The 18,044-nt window shown below is 33.1% G+C and overlaps 3 protein-coding genes across 3 annotated transcripts; 2 read left to right on the top strand and 1 right to left on the bottom strand.

Moving 5' to 3' along the window:
* Positions 1–11,424: 11,424 nt before the first annotated feature.
* On the top strand, positions 11,425–13,386 carry N7457_009443 (uncharacterized protein; the record flags this gene model as incomplete). Its single annotated transcript, XM_057180486.1, has 1 exon — positions 11,425–13,386. One exon carries the CDS (start codon positions 11,425–11,427, stop codon positions 13,384–13,386), a length of 1,962 nt encoding a protein of 653 aa, XP_057028872.1.
* A 372-nt stretch (positions 13,387–13,758) lies between these two features.
* N7457_009442 (transcriptional regulator family TF) lies at positions 13,759–15,049 on the bottom strand (the record flags this gene model as incomplete). The annotated part of the gene is made up of 6 exons (XM_057180485.1): positions 13,759–13,904; positions 14,006–14,029; positions 14,084–14,170; positions 14,248–14,592; positions 14,670–14,783; positions 14,851–15,049. 6 exons carry the CDS (start codon positions 15,047–15,049, stop codon positions 13,759–13,761), a joined length of 915 nt encoding a protein of 304 aa, XP_057028871.1.
* Positions 15,050–17,236: 2,187 nt separating this feature from the next.
* On the top strand, positions 17,237–17,752 carry N7457_009441 (uncharacterized protein; the record flags this gene model as incomplete). The annotated part of the gene is made up of 2 exons (XM_057180484.1): positions 17,237–17,626; positions 17,693–17,752. 2 exons carry the CDS (start codon positions 17,237–17,239, stop codon positions 17,750–17,752), a joined length of 450 nt encoding a protein of 149 aa, XP_057028870.1.
* Between the last annotated feature and the right edge of the window lie 292 nt (positions 17,753–18,044).

The following is an 18,044-nucleotide window of genomic DNA, read 5'->3' as shown; positions in this document are numbered from 1 at the left end:
TTTTCTACACTACTATACTAGTAGATTTCTCTACCTAGATAAGACTTTAACGTCTTATATAGAGGTAGTATATCGCTACCTAAAGCTTAATAGCTAAAATAGGACCTATAATCTACTAGCTTTTAGTACTATAATAGAGTATACTATTAAGCGGCTTATAGTAGAGATTAGCTAAGAGCTTATATCTTAATAAGGAGTATAGTAGATTAGCGGTAACCCTCTATTTACCGTAGTAGAAACTTTAGTTATAGATTATATAATTAAAAAGGTATAGGTAATATTTAATTACTATCTACTAAGTAACCTAGATAAGCTACTTATTCTAGTTTTATACTTAGATTAGTCTATATTTACTAAAGAGTATCTATATATCTACTATATTTATAAAGCCTAGGTAGGAGGTATAAGCCTTACCTAGGCTAATTTTTATTATTATTACTAGCTATAGCTAGACCTAATAGCTATTTATCTATAAGTAATAAAGCTCTAGGTATAAAACCTATATATTATCTAGGCGTATAGTCGCTTAGTAAGATCCTTCTAGTAGTCCTCCTAGTAGTCCTCCTAGTAGTCCTCCTAGTAGTCCTCTTAGTAGTCCTCTATACTCTTATCGCGGGCTTTATAGCGCTTTAAGAACTTAAGTCGTTAAGAACTATCGTAATTCGAAATTATATAATTATAGAAGGCCGGAATTATACGTCGATTAGGGCGAAATAGGCGAGGGAATAGGAGGTATAATAATAATTAGACTATATAGGGGGAGATAATAAACTCTAATAATTAGCTTATAGTTAGTAGTGTTACTACTAGAAATAGAAAGGGGTAGGCTAGGGGGAGGGACTCGAGGATAGTAATTATTGATCTCTAGTTTATACTATATAATAAAAAGAAATAGAGAGCTAAGTACTAAAAAGTCGTTTAGTAGTATATTTAAAAATCAGCCCCTATTTTAAAGTTATATAACTATAAAAACCCTACAAACCCTATATTCTCCCCCCTTCCCTCTCCCTCCCTATAAACCTATTGTTTTCGGCGTTATTTTTAACTTAATAATCATGATTTTAACTAAATTAAAAATATATGTATAATATCAAATTGAATTTGCTATTTAATGCTACTAAAATTGAGAATTTTCAATATTATTTATATATAGAATCAATAATACTAGCGATAGTGCGGGTTCTAGGAATAGCTTTATAAAATGGAGAGGTAGCGGTATAAGGTGATCCTTTTTTAGGGGGGGCGGTAATATTTAATTATATAACTATTGATCATTATACTAGGCGAAAACTAGGTTTAATAATATAGTGACTTTGGTAATAGTGTCTACTATAGAATTAATTACTAAAGGTGTGCCGGTAGTCAAAAAGGTGTGCCTATAGTATTTCTCTAGGAAAAAACCTTAAAATATTAGCTTAAAACGGTAAGATTGCCCTTTTAGGCTCTATATAACTACTAAAAGTAGTAGTTAGTATCTATAGATTAAGAACCCTACCTATAACTATACCGCTAATAATATTATAGGCTACTATTAATCTCGGAAGTTTACCCTAGATTAGCTTAATTAGATTAAAGAGTTATCTAATTAAGCTATACCCCTAACAAAGATTATCTAGATAATATAGTCTTCTACGCCCTAACTAATTAAAGATCGTGATATTTATAATTAGATCTCCTAGTTTAAACGCTAAGAGAGGGGTCTTCGATCTAAAATCGAGTTTTTAATCGATAAAATAAATAAAAAGGGGTATAAATATAAGTATAAACTCTTATCTACTAATTAGATCGAGTTTCTCGCACTAGCCTACCCTAATATAATTATACTAGCTAATAAATATAATAGGATTTTTATATTAGATTATATATATAAGACGAATAAGTATAAAATACCGCTTTTAGAAGTAGTTAGTATTACACTAACTAATTAAACCTTCCTATTTACTACTTATTTTATATATTATAAGTAAATAGAGGGTTATTACTAGGCGATAGAGATTTTATTCTAAAGATAGGTATATTTACTTCTAAATATAGTACTAGTTACTAACCGAGATCTTACTTTTTCGGGTACTATTAACTCCCTCTTTCCTAGTTTACTATATTTACTATATATTTAGTATATTAATAAGGCTATATTAGTAAGGGCTAAAACCCTTATTACTATAGTTATAGATCTATACTTAGATAATCTAAAAAACGCTTAATTTTAGGATTTTATATAGTAATAGCGTGATTTATACTAGTCTTATACACTAGATAAGTATAATTTAAGGTTAAATAACCTTAAATCCGAGTTTAAATCCTATCCTCTTTTAATCTCTTACCTTTTTAATACTTAGCTAATTTATAAATAGAAATTTATCTGATTTTAGATTATAAATATTACCTATTTCGGTAATTTAGTATTATTACGATCTAAAGGGACCTATATATAGCTAAAACGGTAGCTTAATACACTAAATAGGGATATTCTAACAGTTTTTACCGTAATTAATACTATAATTACCTAATAACTCGCTAAGATCCGGATCTAGGCTAGATCTAATAAGATCTTAACCCTAAAAATAGCCTATATTACACTTTACGGGACTATTCGATTATATATCGGTATATATATAATCAAATTAATCTATAATTAACGTGAATTAGCCCTAGTAAATACCCTAATTAGGTAATATATAGGCTATTTTATAAGATTAATAGGGCTCCCTTATAAATATAGGTTAGCTAATCTTATTAGGTTAAACTAGCTAATCCTATTTATTAAGGTAACTATTTGTTAAGGTAGTACTTATTAACTAGGTGAATAATAATATAAGAGGGATACGTAGTTAGAACGAAGGGTATTCGATTCTATATTAGTTATAAGACTAAATCTTGCCTTCCTTATCCCTATAGGTGTCTTCCTTTTATGAATTAGGTTCCCCGCTTCTCGGAACCGGATTATATTAGTTCTGTCCCGATATCGTAGGGTATTCGGAGGGGTCTCCTCCGTCTAAAAGAAAGGGAGCCTAAGGTAAAATAGTATAATAAAGAAATACCGTAATAACTATCCCCCCTTCTTTATAAAACCCGTCTTAGGGTTTTTAGGTTAAATAAAGGGAAGTATAAGTTATAAGATAAGAAGGGTTCTTATCGAGTTTATCCTTTTTTCTATTATTCGGAGCCTCGTTAGTATAGCTATAGTAGTAGCTAACGGGCGGGATATTAGCGATCTAGTACCGGAACTAGAACTAGTCTAGTACCTAGACTACTTACGTTCTAACTTAAAGTTCTTTAATACTACCGAAAAGGAGGTTTTCTTTATCTTCTATTAGTATAATATAATCGCGTCTATCCTTTATAAGTAATATTATATAGATAAGAAGACTTATAATATAGTACGTTTTTAGGCTTTTTTTATAATAGATCTATACTTATCCTATATAGGTATCTATTAGTATAATAAAGGATATTTAGGATTTTTCTACTATCCTAAAATTTTTAAAGGTTCTTCTAGATAATAAAATAGAGTTATTAGAGTAAATCTATATAGAAGTCGCTAAGAATTTATATAATTTAGTCTAGATATTTAATATAGCGGTTATTAGTTACTATTTATATTAGAATTTAGTAGATATAAAGAAAATATAAGCTATAAGTATTTTATAGCTATTTTATTAACGATTTATCTTCTAATAATAGTCTAACTATTTTAGGTAAATTATAATAAGTTTATAAATAGTCGTTAGGCTAATATATAGACTATATTTAATAACTATAGTTTAACTCTATTAGATCGGGGTAGACTTTTAAGTCTACTCTTTAAGGATATAGGATATACTTATTAGACTATTACGAAATAAAGATATTTAGAGTCTATTTCTAATACTTTTATAGCTATATTTAAAGAAACTATAGGAACGATCCTACTTAATACTTTTAGGATTAATAAGTATAGGAGGTTTATAACTTATTCTTCTCGATAAAAGAGAAAATACTATATATATAATTCCTTCCTTATAATAAAAGTAGCTTAGAATAAAAGAGGAATTTATTTTAATTTTCTAACTATAATCTTTCTTTCTTTACGTTATTTTATTATTATTTATATATAGTTCCTTATATATTTTATAAGTAATTCTTTTATATTTTATTATTTTATTTTTTATAAGTCTTATTTATTTCTATAAGAACTTTCCTTTATTATAGTATAAGGTCGTAATTATAATTATAGTTATAGTTATAGTTATAGTTAGGGTTATAGTATAAATCCTATTAATAATCTATTTATAAACTAGTCTATACTCTCTTCTTTTTTAGCTATTTCTAAAATAGTATCTAAGATTTATAACTATTCTAATATAGATCTATTATTAACTTCTTTTTATATAGGTCCTATTAGAACTACTTATTATACTCGAAACTTTAGTTTTTCTATATATCTAAAACGAAATTATCTTATCTAATATCGCTTAAATTAGTATATTACCTATTTATATATAGCTAAGAAGAAGTAGATTACTAACGAACCCCTTAAAATTAAGTATAAATCTAAGGCTATTAGTTTTATCTCTTATTAGTATTATATAGAGAAACGATAGGTATATAACTTAGTATAAATTCGTTCGCTTTTTTTATTAGTATCGGACCCTAATTATATAGATTCCGAGTAGTATTACTAATAACGCTATAAATCTAACCTTAATTATCGAATAGTCTACCTAATTTTTTAAAAAGCTAAAGGATCGCCTTAACTATATAGAATAGGATAGGGTTAATAGGTCCTAATTTTTCTATAGGCCTACTATCTAGGCTACTATTAAAAGTAAAATCTATAGATTAATCTCTAACTTTTCGATATTAATCTATAGTTATTAAGCTACTTATAGTTTCCCCCTATCTTAAAAGAAGACTTTTATTATAAGTATTACCTTCTCCTTTTTAAATATATTTTACTAATAAATTAGTAGGATATCGTTAATACTTATAAATAGTTCCTTTCTTCTTAAAGTCTAATCTTTTTATCTTACTTTAGTCTTTTAACTATATTAGCTAAATAGAAGGCTTATAATATTTCTATTTATTACTTTATCTACTATAGGGATTTAAAATATACTTTATAGAATACTATAAAATATTTATTTATTAAAGATCTAATAATAGCGATTATTATAAGTAGTTAAGATATTAATATAAGTTTTATACTTTCCTTTAGTATCTAGACTAGCTTTCTAATTATACTAAATATACTATAGATTCGTTATATATTCGGTATAGTTTCCGGAATTATTTTATTTTCTTATTTTTAAAGGTTATTTCTTTTATAATATTTTAAAGATATTTTAATAGTAAAATAAGCTCGTTTTAATCTAGATTTATTATCTTTTTTTTATTAATAGGGTATTAGATTTAACTATATACTTTAAGCTTTCTTCTTCTTTTCCTTAAGTTTTCTAAAGGACTTAATAGCTTCTTTTATATTTTCTATATTTTCTTCTAGAATCTACTAGTTATATTTAGTAGACTAACCTTTCTATTTTACTAAGAAGTATCTTTCTTTATTAAATAACCTCTTATCTTTAATATTTTTAATTTCCTATTTATTAGACTTTTTAAGTTCTAGTATTAGTAAGGTTTCGGATTTTCTCTCTTCTATAGTTCTAGAAGAGAGATATAAAATATATTATATATCTTATTATATTAGTTTAGGAGACTTAACTAATATACTTAGAATTTAATAGGGTTTAGGACCTATAATAGTCTAATATATTTTAGGGCTAGTTTTTTAGTATAGACTTTAAATTTTAGGTTTCTTATAAATAATCCTACTAAGTTATTTTTTTTAAATACTATAGGTTTATAAATAGAGTTAAATCGTTTTATAGATAATTCGGAAGCTTTTCGCTATTATTCTATTATATCTTCCTATAACTTTTTTAAAATCTCGATTCTTTTAGTTATAGCTAGGATCTCTTTTTTATATATTTTATTCTTAGAACGTATATAAAAGTTAGACTTATAGCTTATAAGAGCTATAAATAGAGAGTAATCTATAGTTATATTAGGCGAGTTATTATAGGTATATTATACTATTAATAGTAGTTTTAGCTATATAAGTTACTCTATATTAATAAAATATCTAAGATAATATTCTAGTATTTAATTTATATACTTAGTTTAACTATCCGTTTAAGGGTAAAACGTAGTAGAAAAGTATAGTTTTATCTTATTTTTATAGTATAGTTAAGACTAAAATTTACTAATAAATATAGAGCCTTAATTAGATATAATATTTTATAAAGGTTTATAACGAAGTTCTATTTCTATATAGAAAAGCTTTATAAGCTTAAAGGTATTAATTAATATAGAAATAGTAAAAAATAAAGCCTATTTTATTATCCTATTATTAATAATAAGAATACTATCTACTATATTATTTTTATAAATTATAAGTAATAATCCTATAATAAAATCTATCGATAATTTAGCGAAGGGTTAAGTAGGAATCGGTAGTATTCTAAGTATACTATATAACTAATATCTTAGAGTTATATTTCTTTAATATACTATATATTTAGATATATATTTCTTTAATATACTATATATTTAGATATATATTCTATAATATCTTAGTATATATTTTATTAATAGAAATATCTTTATAGTAATATTAATATTCTATATTTACTAAAATATCCTATTAGGGTATTATTATAATAAAGACTAAGGAGTTTTTTCTTTAAGTTCTCCCCTATAGGGATATAGAGTCTTTCTTTATATCTTATAATACTATATAGATTAACGCTTTAATCTTTATTACTTAGTTTTAATTAGGAAATAGTAAGTTTTCGGTAATATATTTTAGGATCGCTATTTTAGATTTTCTCGATTAGATTTTAGAGGTCCGGTTATACTTCCTATATATATATAGATTAGTTTCGGTATATATATTTAACTATTTTATAGAGTATCTATTAGTTATAATCTAACTCTTCCTATATAGCCTAGTTAGCTACTTCTATACTAGCTTTATCGCTATTTATATTAGTCCGTTCTAGATTAAACTAGGATTTATTAGTATATAAATTACTAATACTTAGTAATTCGGCTATAGTAATACTCTATTTTAGTAGTATTCTAATAACGATTCTATTATATAATAGTCTAAGTAGATCTTTTACTAAGATATCTCTTAGTTTTAGATCTATTTTTTAGGATAATATATCTATAGGATTTATTTTTCTTAGTCTATATTTAATAAAAAAGTTATATAAAGATAGGAATATATACTATCTCGCTTATCTTTTATTTAGCTTTAGCTACTTTATAAAAGTCTATAAATTTATATAATTAGATAGAACTTCTATAGATTAGATACTTCCTTCTAAATAGTATTACTAATATTTAAATAAGTGAATAATAGCGAATAGTTTTTAATTTAGGGTAGAATAGTTAAGTTTAACCCTATTAAACTTTTAGAACTAAAAGACTATAAAGTACTATTTCCTATTTTTATCCTTCTAAGATATAATCCCTTTTATATTTTTATTAGAAGTATTAGTTTCTAATCGCGTATCCCTTTCTAGATTAAAATAGTATAGTAGTATTAGTAACTAAAATACTATAATTAGATAGTAAAATATAAGTTTTTTATAGATATTAAACTAAACTTATATAGATTTTCTTCTATTTTTTAACTTTTTTAGTAGGGAAGTTAATAGAAGTATAATCTACGAAAACTATAGTATAAACTAATAGTAAAAGTTATAGAATCTAATAAATACTTAGATATTATAATAGCTTTTAGGGAGTTCTTAGTTCCTAATAGATTCTACTTTTTAGAGATCTATAGCGATACCCTTTAAACCTATTATAAATCCTAAGAACTCTACCTTTTCCTAATAGAATATATACTTTAAGGCCTTTATATATAGGCTAGCTCTTCTAAAGTTTTCGAGAACTTTTTAGAGGTATTTTATATAAGATTCCTTTATTAGAGAAAATATTAGTATATTATTAAGATATATTATATAGATTATATTAAAGTAATCTCTTAATATATTATAGATATAACTTTAGAATATAGTAGAAGTATTAGTTAGTCTAAATAGTATAACTATATACTTATAATACCTATATTAAGTACGAAATATAGTCTTCTACTTATCTCTTTCTTTAATATAAATTTAGTAATATATATCTTAGATATCGACTTTACTAAACTATTTAGCTTCTATTAATCGGTTTAGAATTTCTAAAATAAATAATAATAGGTATTAGTTTTTAACTAAGATTTTATTTAACCCTTAGTAGTCTATATAGAGATATAACCCGCTATCCTTTTTTAGAATAAAGAGAATTAGTACTTTTATAGGACTTTTAGATAGTTAGATTTATCTATTTTTTAAGTTCTTATTAATATATTCTTAAAGTTCTTTTAGTTTCTTTTAGGATAAGAGATAGATTAGTCTATAAAGAGGGTTTTCTCTTAGTAATATATTAATAGTATAGTCTATAACTTTATTTAAGAGAAGGGTTTATATATTTTTTATAGAGAAGATATTATAAAATCTTTATAGTTCTAAAGATAAATTAAGAGATTTTTTTATATCCTCTTTCTCTTTATATAGGAGCTATACTTCTTTAGGTATTTTTATTATAGTATAGATATATATATAGTTCCTATACTTTTTTATAAACTAATATAAGATTATCGCTTTATAGTTTAGGATATTAAACTACTATTTTCGGTTTAGTAAAGAAAGATTAATTTTTTAGTTAACTAAGATTATTATTAATAGTAATATTAGATTACCTAAAATCTTTAGATTTTTATTAATAGTAATATAGGGTTATATAAATATTTTAGTAATTCTTTTACTATTTATAATAGTTATAAAGATATTCTATATCTTATATATAGTTACTTTTTTATATTCTACTATTTTAATAATAGAAAGTATAAGTTTCGCCTTTTAAAGTTTTTAAGTTTTTATAAACTTATAACTAATAAGATCGACTTCTATATAACTATCTAGGTCTATAAAAGTTTTAATTTTTCCTATTAGGATTAAAGTATAGAAGCGTATTATTATTCCGATCTAGGGGGTTAAAATAGGGAAATCTACTCTAACCCACTTTTATTTTCCTATTATTTTATTAAGGATCCTTTTACTTTTATTAGTTATATTTTTATTTTCTTTATTAGGGAGTCGTTTAGATATTTATTTAAAAGATAATCCTTACTTTAATAGGTATAATAAGTAAGTTTCTTTCCTATCTTTTTATTAATAGGATTTTCTTACCTTTTTAATCTTAAGTCTTTTAGATTTCTTTTTTCGGAGGAGTTTTTATTTTTATTATATTTTTTAAATTTTCTCTTTTTCTTCTTTATATCTAGATCTTCTTACCCTAATTTAGTCGCTTTTTATTTAGGTTTCGTTTTTTAGTTTTAAAGCTCCTAAAATTTTAATATAATAGAAACTATCTCCTTTTAAGTTTTTAGAAAGGTTAGATTATATTTATAGATATAGGCTTAGAGTCTATAATTAAGTTTTAAAAAGAAGATAAAAGCTCTTTATTTCTCGCTTTACTTTAGGAAATATTTTTCTAAGAGATTTAACTTATAGTAAAAATCTCTTAGATCTTAATTATTTTACTAGATTATTCTTTATATTTAGTTAGTAATAGTAGCTTATATATTTATAGAATTTTTTATTAAAAATAAAGTTTATTCTTTAAAATAAGCCTATAAACCCTATATAATTTAGCTTAGAGTTAAGAGTATTTTATCTAAGTAGTTATACTAAAGTTATTAGTAATTCCTATTTATATAAGATAAAGTACTAAAAATCTTTTATTTTTCGATACTATATTTTTTACTTACTTCTTTAAATTCTAGGCGTAGCCTAAGTAATTAGTCTTCTCTTTCTTAGATTAAGAATTCTTTTATAAAGTTAAAGTTCTTAAAATAGATTTCCTAACTATATAGATTTAGGGAATTACTATAGATCTAACTACGATATATAGGTATTTTAGCTACTCTTTTAAGCTATTTAATTCTTATTATAAGGGCTTAGAAGGTTTCTTTCTTAAGGATTACTTAAGAATTATTCTTATTTTACTAAGGATTCGGGGTAGTTTCGAAGAGTTATCGATTATCTCTACTAATAGTAGTAAGTATTTCTAAGAGTCCTAATAAAGATTAGGTCTCTCTCTTCTCTATCTTATAGATAGTAGGGTTTTCTTATAGAGGTATCTCCTTATTACCCTATTAGGATTATAAACTCTATCTCGTTATTATTTCTTTAGATAGTTAAAGAAGAAGATTTAGAATTATTAAGGTAACTATTTATTAAGGTAGTACTTATTAACTAGGTAAATAATAATACGAGAGGGATATATAGTTAGAACGAAGGGTATTCGATTCTATATTAGTTATAAGACTAAATCTTACCTTCCTTATCCCTATAGGTATCTTCCTTTTATGAATTAGGTTCCCCGCTTCTCGGAACCGGATCATATTAGTTCCGTCCCGATATCGTGGGGTATTCGGAGGGGTCTCCTCCGTCTAAAAGAAAGGGAGCCTAAGGCAAAATAGTATAATAAAGAAATACCGTAACACTATTAGATGAAATTGACCCTTTTTAGTATCTCAAACCCGTTTCTAGTGCCTAATTAGTCCTAATTCTCCCTCCGATGATACTAGAGAAGCTAAAAAGGGGTGGAAATGGCCTAATTAGGAAGGAGGAAGGTCTAAAGAGGAAGCGGAAGGCTCTAAGCAGGTGCTCACAGTGCGGAGAGGGCGGTCATACGTTTCGGGGCTGCCCAATGCGGAAATTATGAGGTTATTTTTGTTGTGTGCTTTCATATATGATCAGATTGATAGATGAGGTTAACAATCATGTGATATTTACCCTGTTTTCCCCGAAATTGTTGATTATCTAAAAATATGATTATCTAATGTTGTGCCAAGCCCCAAAATCCGTTGTGCGCGGATCAGAACCCGTTAAATTGATATTTCCAGTGTCAACCTTCTCCTTTTACGCTGTATGAGTCTGTAAAAATACAATTCTTATTACTAGTGCATGGGGCGCGCTAATGCGGGTTTTCTTCCGAGCTTGCGTAGCAGGGTACATGTGTGCAGTACCCCTTACTAGTCCGGCCCACCTGGGTGCTCCAGGGCTCCAGGGCTAGTCCTCGTCTGGAATCACAATTCTCGCCTCTGTTCCTGTTCCTCCTTACCTTTGGAAAGCTTTCTACCTCGCACAAATTCTGGCAGACACCATTGTCTGACTTTCCCGGTCACTGAACTCCATGTTTTTCGTGAATTTCGGAACTTGAAAAGCAATTATTCTACGATTCCTACTCACTAATGCGGATAACAATCCGAGCTTTTTGGTATTACTGTTCTCAACCTCGAACGTCGCGCGCGCAGCCAAAATGTCCATTGCAGTCCTGCCCGTCGAATTGATCTCAAAAATATGTAACCATTTGGATTACCAGCAATTGGTTGCTCTGAGGTTATCATGTCGCGCATTGTACCAAAACTCACTGGAGAATTTTGGGAAGACCTATTTCCGAAAAATTCGTTTCATTGTGACAAGTGAAGGTCTCCACGAACTGGAAGCACTATCCAAGTCAAATGGTCTCCGCGAGCACGTTCAAGAGCTATGGATGATTCCTGTGGTGTTCGATGGCGCTGAAGGGTCCCTCGGCATGATATCTATATCGTCAAAAAGCTGCCGGCAGGTCAAAGGCGACGAGCTGGAAAGCCGGCGTGCTGTCCAAAAAGACATGCTTGCGGACAATCGCAACCTGCTGGAATCAGAAACGTTCAGTCTTCGACTTCGGGAATGTATGGATCGATTCAAGAACATCCAAACAATCGGACTCGCACATTACAGAACGGAATTTTTGCTTGACCCCCGACAGCAGACAGTTCCATTCCTCGGAAGGCGACAGATGATGAGCCGCATCGACTTTCGATTCGATGTTTACAGCCTGCAAGAGTCTACGCGCACCCACCAGGATAGTCAGATACGGAAAATGAACTCCTTGGCGTTATCAAAGCTTTTTCTTGCGTTATGTGGCTTAAGCTGCAGACCCCGAAAGCTATCCACTTGCGATTCTAAATTCTGCTGTGATATCGGCCCCAGGATTGCCCTCTCCGAAGAGCAATTTGATTCTCTACTATCTACTTTAGAAGACCTCGAGGATCTTCATTTATGCATCGATCTCGATGAGGCGGCTTGGCTGAAGCTTTTCAGGAAGATTGCACCTCAACTGGAAGTACTGACCCTGTCGCAACATCATATGCCTTTTGATCTTGTTCAAGATGACATGCATGCCTATCCGGCTAAAAGCTACGTTGGAAACATGTTCCATGACATTAGCTTCACTCGACTCCGAAACCTTCATATAAAGAAGCTTGATATCGATTTCAGCTCTTTGAGATCACTTTTGCTCAGTGTCAAGAAAGGTCTGGTCACTCTTACAGTCAAACGGGTTAGAATGCGCAGCGAGGAGTCAGGAGCCACAGAAAATCCTCGATCACAAGATGCTGAGTCCCCTGACCGCCAGGAAAATGAAAGATCTGTCCGATATACATCGCCATTATATCAACCCACAGTGCCATCCCACCAACCAACCTCGCCATACGATGAACCTACAGTGCCACCATACCAACCAACCTCGCCATACAATGAACCTACCGTGCCACCATACCAACCAACTTCGCCATACGATGGACCTACCGTGCCACCATACCAACCAACTTCGCCATACGATGGACCTTCAGTCCGATTATATCAACCAAACTTGCAATCATATGGACCTACAGTCCCATCATTTCAACCAACACCGCCATCATTTTCAACATCTTCACCGTACAGACCGACTGTATCCCCACAAGAATATGGACCAGCCCCTCTATCAGTCCTACCAGCATCAGAAACAGCATCAGCCGAAAGTGCACCCCAATCACCCCAGCATTCCTCGGCTTCCGATTCCTCTGAGGCGTCGACAGAAGAATATTGGAGCAGAAAGTGGATGTCTACATATCACCCATATGAGCCATCCGAAACAGCTGGAGGTTTTGTCTGTCCCACCCGGGAAACCGTAATGGCATGGAAACGCAACGAAGAAAAGATCACTTCTGTGCCCAGCTTTTTGAAATTTTTACGGAACGAGTTATCTCTAGAAACACTCTCCCTAGAAGATATTATCTGTGACGACAATTATTACGATTTCGAAAGAATCGACAGTGCAGATAAACAAAGGGGCAAAGTGGATTTTGACATTCACAAAGCCAATATTTCGTTGAAGGATTGGATTTCCCGGTTAAGGCCAATTGCTAGCTGCCCGGCCGATCGCATTATTAAGCGCAAGGAAGACAAAGGTTAGTGGTACCTCCCAATTTACACTCTGTAGTTACTGATGGAAGCTAGAAATGGCGGATTGGTTCGACGAGATGATAGGGAAGGACAGCGGCTCATCTACTAGATTAGACTGTGACTGCAAAAGGAACAAGAAGCCGCCCTGGGGATGTCCTTTTGGATGTCATCGATATTAGGAAAATGTCAGCTTGAATTTATCTCAATTATTCGCAGAATTATTGAGCTCTATCATTATATACTAAGAAAAAAGGTTCCAAGTTTACTATTAAGATACGTGAAAGGGATATTAGTCATATGAAACGTTTCTAACCTTGGAACAAATGGAACACTTCGCTTGCTCGTTAGAATGAATAGGCACAGAGATGAATATGCTCTAAGATCAAAACTGGGCCCCGGGGATACCAAATGAGCAGAGATCCTCATAAACGAAGAGGCCCGATGAAGACTTGCTTGCACACGGTGAGTCGGGAAGAGTCCGGGGTTTAGGGCGTTTTTGCTGCCAGATCAGGGTCTTCACACCTCCCGCTACGGAAGTTACACATCTCTAAATATACACCTAGCCGTCGGTGGTTAGTTCAATGTAGCGCCTGTCGTCTTAGGGAGCCATAAGGATTTCTGCAACTTACCATTGATCCAATATGTGAAAGTATCTGGAGATAATTAGCACGATTCACTAGTCAATATTTCAGAAAAAGAAACTGTACCAGCATTCATGACAGCCAGTGACTGGGTAGCATCAGTTTGAGCGTTGTCTTTTATAGCAAGTGCAACGATCTCTCCCCAGCCATACGCTATATCCACTAAAGCAATTTAAAGAACCATTCATTAGCAGACCGATATGTTGGAAGTCGTATCGTGGAGTACTTACTTGCACGATAAGCACCAAATTGGGTATGCCCGTGGGTGAACTCATGCGCGAGGAGTCGCTCCGGTGTGTTGTGTATCATATGATAAAGAAAATCACCGTTTTGCACAACTGCTGCTTTCTTTGCAGGTTGAAACCAGACTTTCGTCTGAAATTGCAACACATACCACACCCCAGCACAAAATACCATCCAACTAGGTTGACCCGGAGTGTGAGTGGCTGTTAACGTCACTGCTTCCGCTTGTCCACCGCCGTATCCAGCCGCAAAACCGTTTGGAATCGTACAAAGAGACGTGCTGTTTTTCTGACTGCGAGGACCAGCTGGTAGGGCATTGATCATCCAATATTCTACACATATTAAAGGTCAGATATGGTTCCATGATGATCAACGTTCGAATGAAGGGATATTTCTGGATAATACGCACCTTTTTTGATATGAGAAGGGACGTTAGGGTCGAGGACCCATTCGCTCTCGTCGCAAATGAAATTCCAGATGGCCGTGTTTTGGATCAGACCACTCGCAAAAATAGCAGCCATTTCTAGAATATTTATTTCGTAAGGTTGGAGGCAGTGGCATTTTGTGCTGAATGGGTATTTGTAACCTACGATTCACTCGTATAGCGCGGTCTCTGACTCTTGTCTTTGCAGCGACATCATTCCACTTGAAGGTCCCATAAAGAACCATGAAGAGATCTATCATCCGTCTTTGCTGAGGATGCAGGGTTGGATTGTTGTTGTTCATGTTGTTGTTGATCATGTCGAGTGTCATTTGAGTAGCCAGCGCGCCGTAATTGGCCTGCCTCATGATCGGTATTAGAAAAATGTAAATCCCACCTCTGAGCTCATCCCGGTGCTCATGCCCCGAGAATTCTGGACAAATTCACTTACCACAGCTTTTAGTTGATTAATAGTGGCATCCCAGTCACCTAAACTCCAATGGTTCAAGCAGCTCGTGTGCACTCGAATTCTACCAGAATTTGGCAGGGCCGTAAATTCAGCATCAGTGGCTCTTGTAAAGACATGATGGAGGTCATCCTCCGAGCCTAGTGGGAAAATAGAGTGATTGCTGTAAGGGTGAGCTTGCGCAATCAACACAATTTGCGTCAAGAGCATAAGCTGGGCAAGTAGGGTTCTGAAAGCCCCTACAGGGCGAGCAAAACCCATCATTTGAGTCAAACGAAGGTGTAATGTGCAGAAGCAAAAGATATTTGGAAATGAGTGTATGATGTTGGGACTGGAAAGTACTGGAGGATGGCACTGTCATATGTACAAAATACTCAGGTACGGGATAGACCAGAAACCATGATAATTTTTCCAATAGGGCTATTACCAACTCACTCTAATACCAACACGATGTGGTACAGTAGAAATTCTCAAACTTGTCAAAGTAGCGTTCCAGTGAAATCTACTTTGAGTACTAATTTAATCGCGCAACATACTAGTCCCTATACAACTCCCACCGGGAGTGGGCCCATGGTTTATAGATACGCCTAGCGTATATGTAAGCGAAGGGCCACAAATGTGGAGTAAAAGGACCTTTAGACCCTTTAAGTGTGGTATACAAAACGTTTGATTGGACGAGTACGTCTTCATTGTTGCCCCTTATCTAGTGGAACCTATAGTCGATCTGGAATGGAATGTGGCCCGGAGGTTTTCCGGCTCCTCGGATATCGGATACAGTACTGTATAGCATATGAAAGTCAACAACGCCAGCCAAAATCAACAACGCCAGCCAAAACCTCGGAGGTGGTGCTAAAAGGGAACCTGGTACCGAGGACAGAAAATTGGCTAACTACCATTCCCTTCTCCACTTCGCAGTATGGGTATATTCATTTCGTACAAGCTTTAGCTCCTGCAGTGGCGCCGCAAATGTTTGAGGCAATCAAATTTACCGCCTTCTTCTCGTCCTTTCCTAATTCAGATTAGTCCAGCTTCAAATATTTGGATATTTCAATTAAAACTGCAGAGGAGGCATGGTAGTAGCTTGATCTGAGTATTTTGAAAAGCCTTTCGGAGAGCATGCTATGGAGAGTATAGGCTATTATTGCGTTAAATGGATGGTATATCGAACGTTAGGAAGTCAGGGATATTTTGAACCGGCAGATTAAGTGGCAGAAATTAGGCGCCGAATGTACTCAGGCCTGTGCGGCCACTGTACTCCGTAGGGTCTCCGCTAGAAAAATTTTCGACTGTTCGTCCGGATAGCTCCACTCCTTCCCGAGCGGATCTGTCTGGACCGGAAAATCTACAACCCTCGTGCTAGCCTGTGTGGAGTATCTCCGTATACTGTACTATACTAGTAAGAAGTAATACGACTGAACATACGACTAAAATGAAGGCATCTTTACCCGGATATACCGCACTTGGATATAGTGTAATTAGGTCCTGGGGGCGTTATCCGCTATAGAATGGTTCATTTGCGCTCCGGCTAATGAACACGACTTGTGTTACTGCCCAGGTGCAGGCTAAAGGCCTCCAAAAAACCATACCTCTTTGCATGGTAAGGTTGCTTATCGGATCAGATGATCGAGTAGCCAGTGACACAACTTTTTAGTGCCGTCGACAGTATGCCCACTACAATGGTGGGAGGTCAAATGCTTAGGTTACACCATATATACCTTTCGGATAGATTGGGGGCCATATATGTAACCATGGATGCACATGGTAGTACTTATCTAGTGGAACTGAAGCGGGACTGTTATTATCCTAAAACCTGACTTGGATGTACGAGTATGCACGATCCACTTCCCACATTTTTACTTGAAAGTTGTGCCCCGGGGCTCTAGCTGGTCTTCGAAGCGAGTTGCAGAGACATAAGACAGGGGAGGAACGAGGAAAACCCGATAGTGCATTTTACTACTTTTATCCATTAATATAGGCTAAACTATCCACTCAAAATTGGGCTAATATGATGTGGAAATTGACCTCCAGTTGCCCAAGATTTTGATGTCCTTGCAATCTTCCTTCCGCACCGTTCCACCGTCTTACCTCCATGGCTTCTATCCGTTCGATTTTACTTGTGATTGCCCTGGCTCTCCAAGGAAGTGAGGCACTGCCTGATTGTCAAGGCTACATCCACAGTGGTACAATCGCTTATTTCAACAGCGCTCCCATCACCTTTAGCTATGAGCTTGCAACAGCCTTGGATTGCCAAAGATGGTGTGAGAAGGTATCAACATGCCAAGCATGGCTCTATGTTGACCAGTCAAATCAATGTGACCTGCATCGTACGAAGGCGTTGAGCGTTTCGGATAATGCAGGATTCATCTTTGGCGGGTGCACGCCTAGAGCGGCCAATGAATCTCCAACAACTTCTACTCCTAGCTCTTCGTTGCACTCCGCTGTTATCAGTACTGCAAGAACATCAGAGATTGCTTACTCGGTTCGTTATCATTCTTTTCAAGCATGTTGCTCTGGACCTACGGCTAACGTGATTCTGCTCTCGAAGGCTCATGCTAGACGCGAAATCCTCCGTCATAAGCAGAAGGGTCACCACCAAAAGCTTTAATTTGGTGGAAACATATCCGTTCTTTGGGTGGTTTAGGTCACTGCGAGGGAATTGTACTGGGTGTCGGCAGGACTTCGGGTTGTTCGTGTATGGAATAGTTATCATGTGTTATTTTGAATAAGAGGTGCCCAATAAAAGGAAAGAGCTTCGGTACCAAGGAAAACCTTCAGACGGAGATACAGCAAACATAGTATTAGAGAATTCTAATTGCGCTTCGAGAATAGCTAGCGCTCTTTCGCTGGGTTGTATCCAAGATTGGTTCCGCTTGCGGTCCTCGATCTTTTTCACCTGT

Source organism: Penicillium paradoxum, assembly GCF_028828445.1.
Source record: "Penicillium paradoxum strain IBT 22861 chromosome Unknown utg000007l_segment0_segment0, whole genome shotgun sequence".
NCBI lineage: Eukaryota > Fungi > Ascomycota > Eurotiomycetes > Eurotiales > Aspergillaceae > Penicillium > Penicillium paradoxum.
The sequence above is the reverse complement of the archived record's forward strand: the minus strand, read 5'-3'. Positions and strand labels throughout refer to the sequence as shown.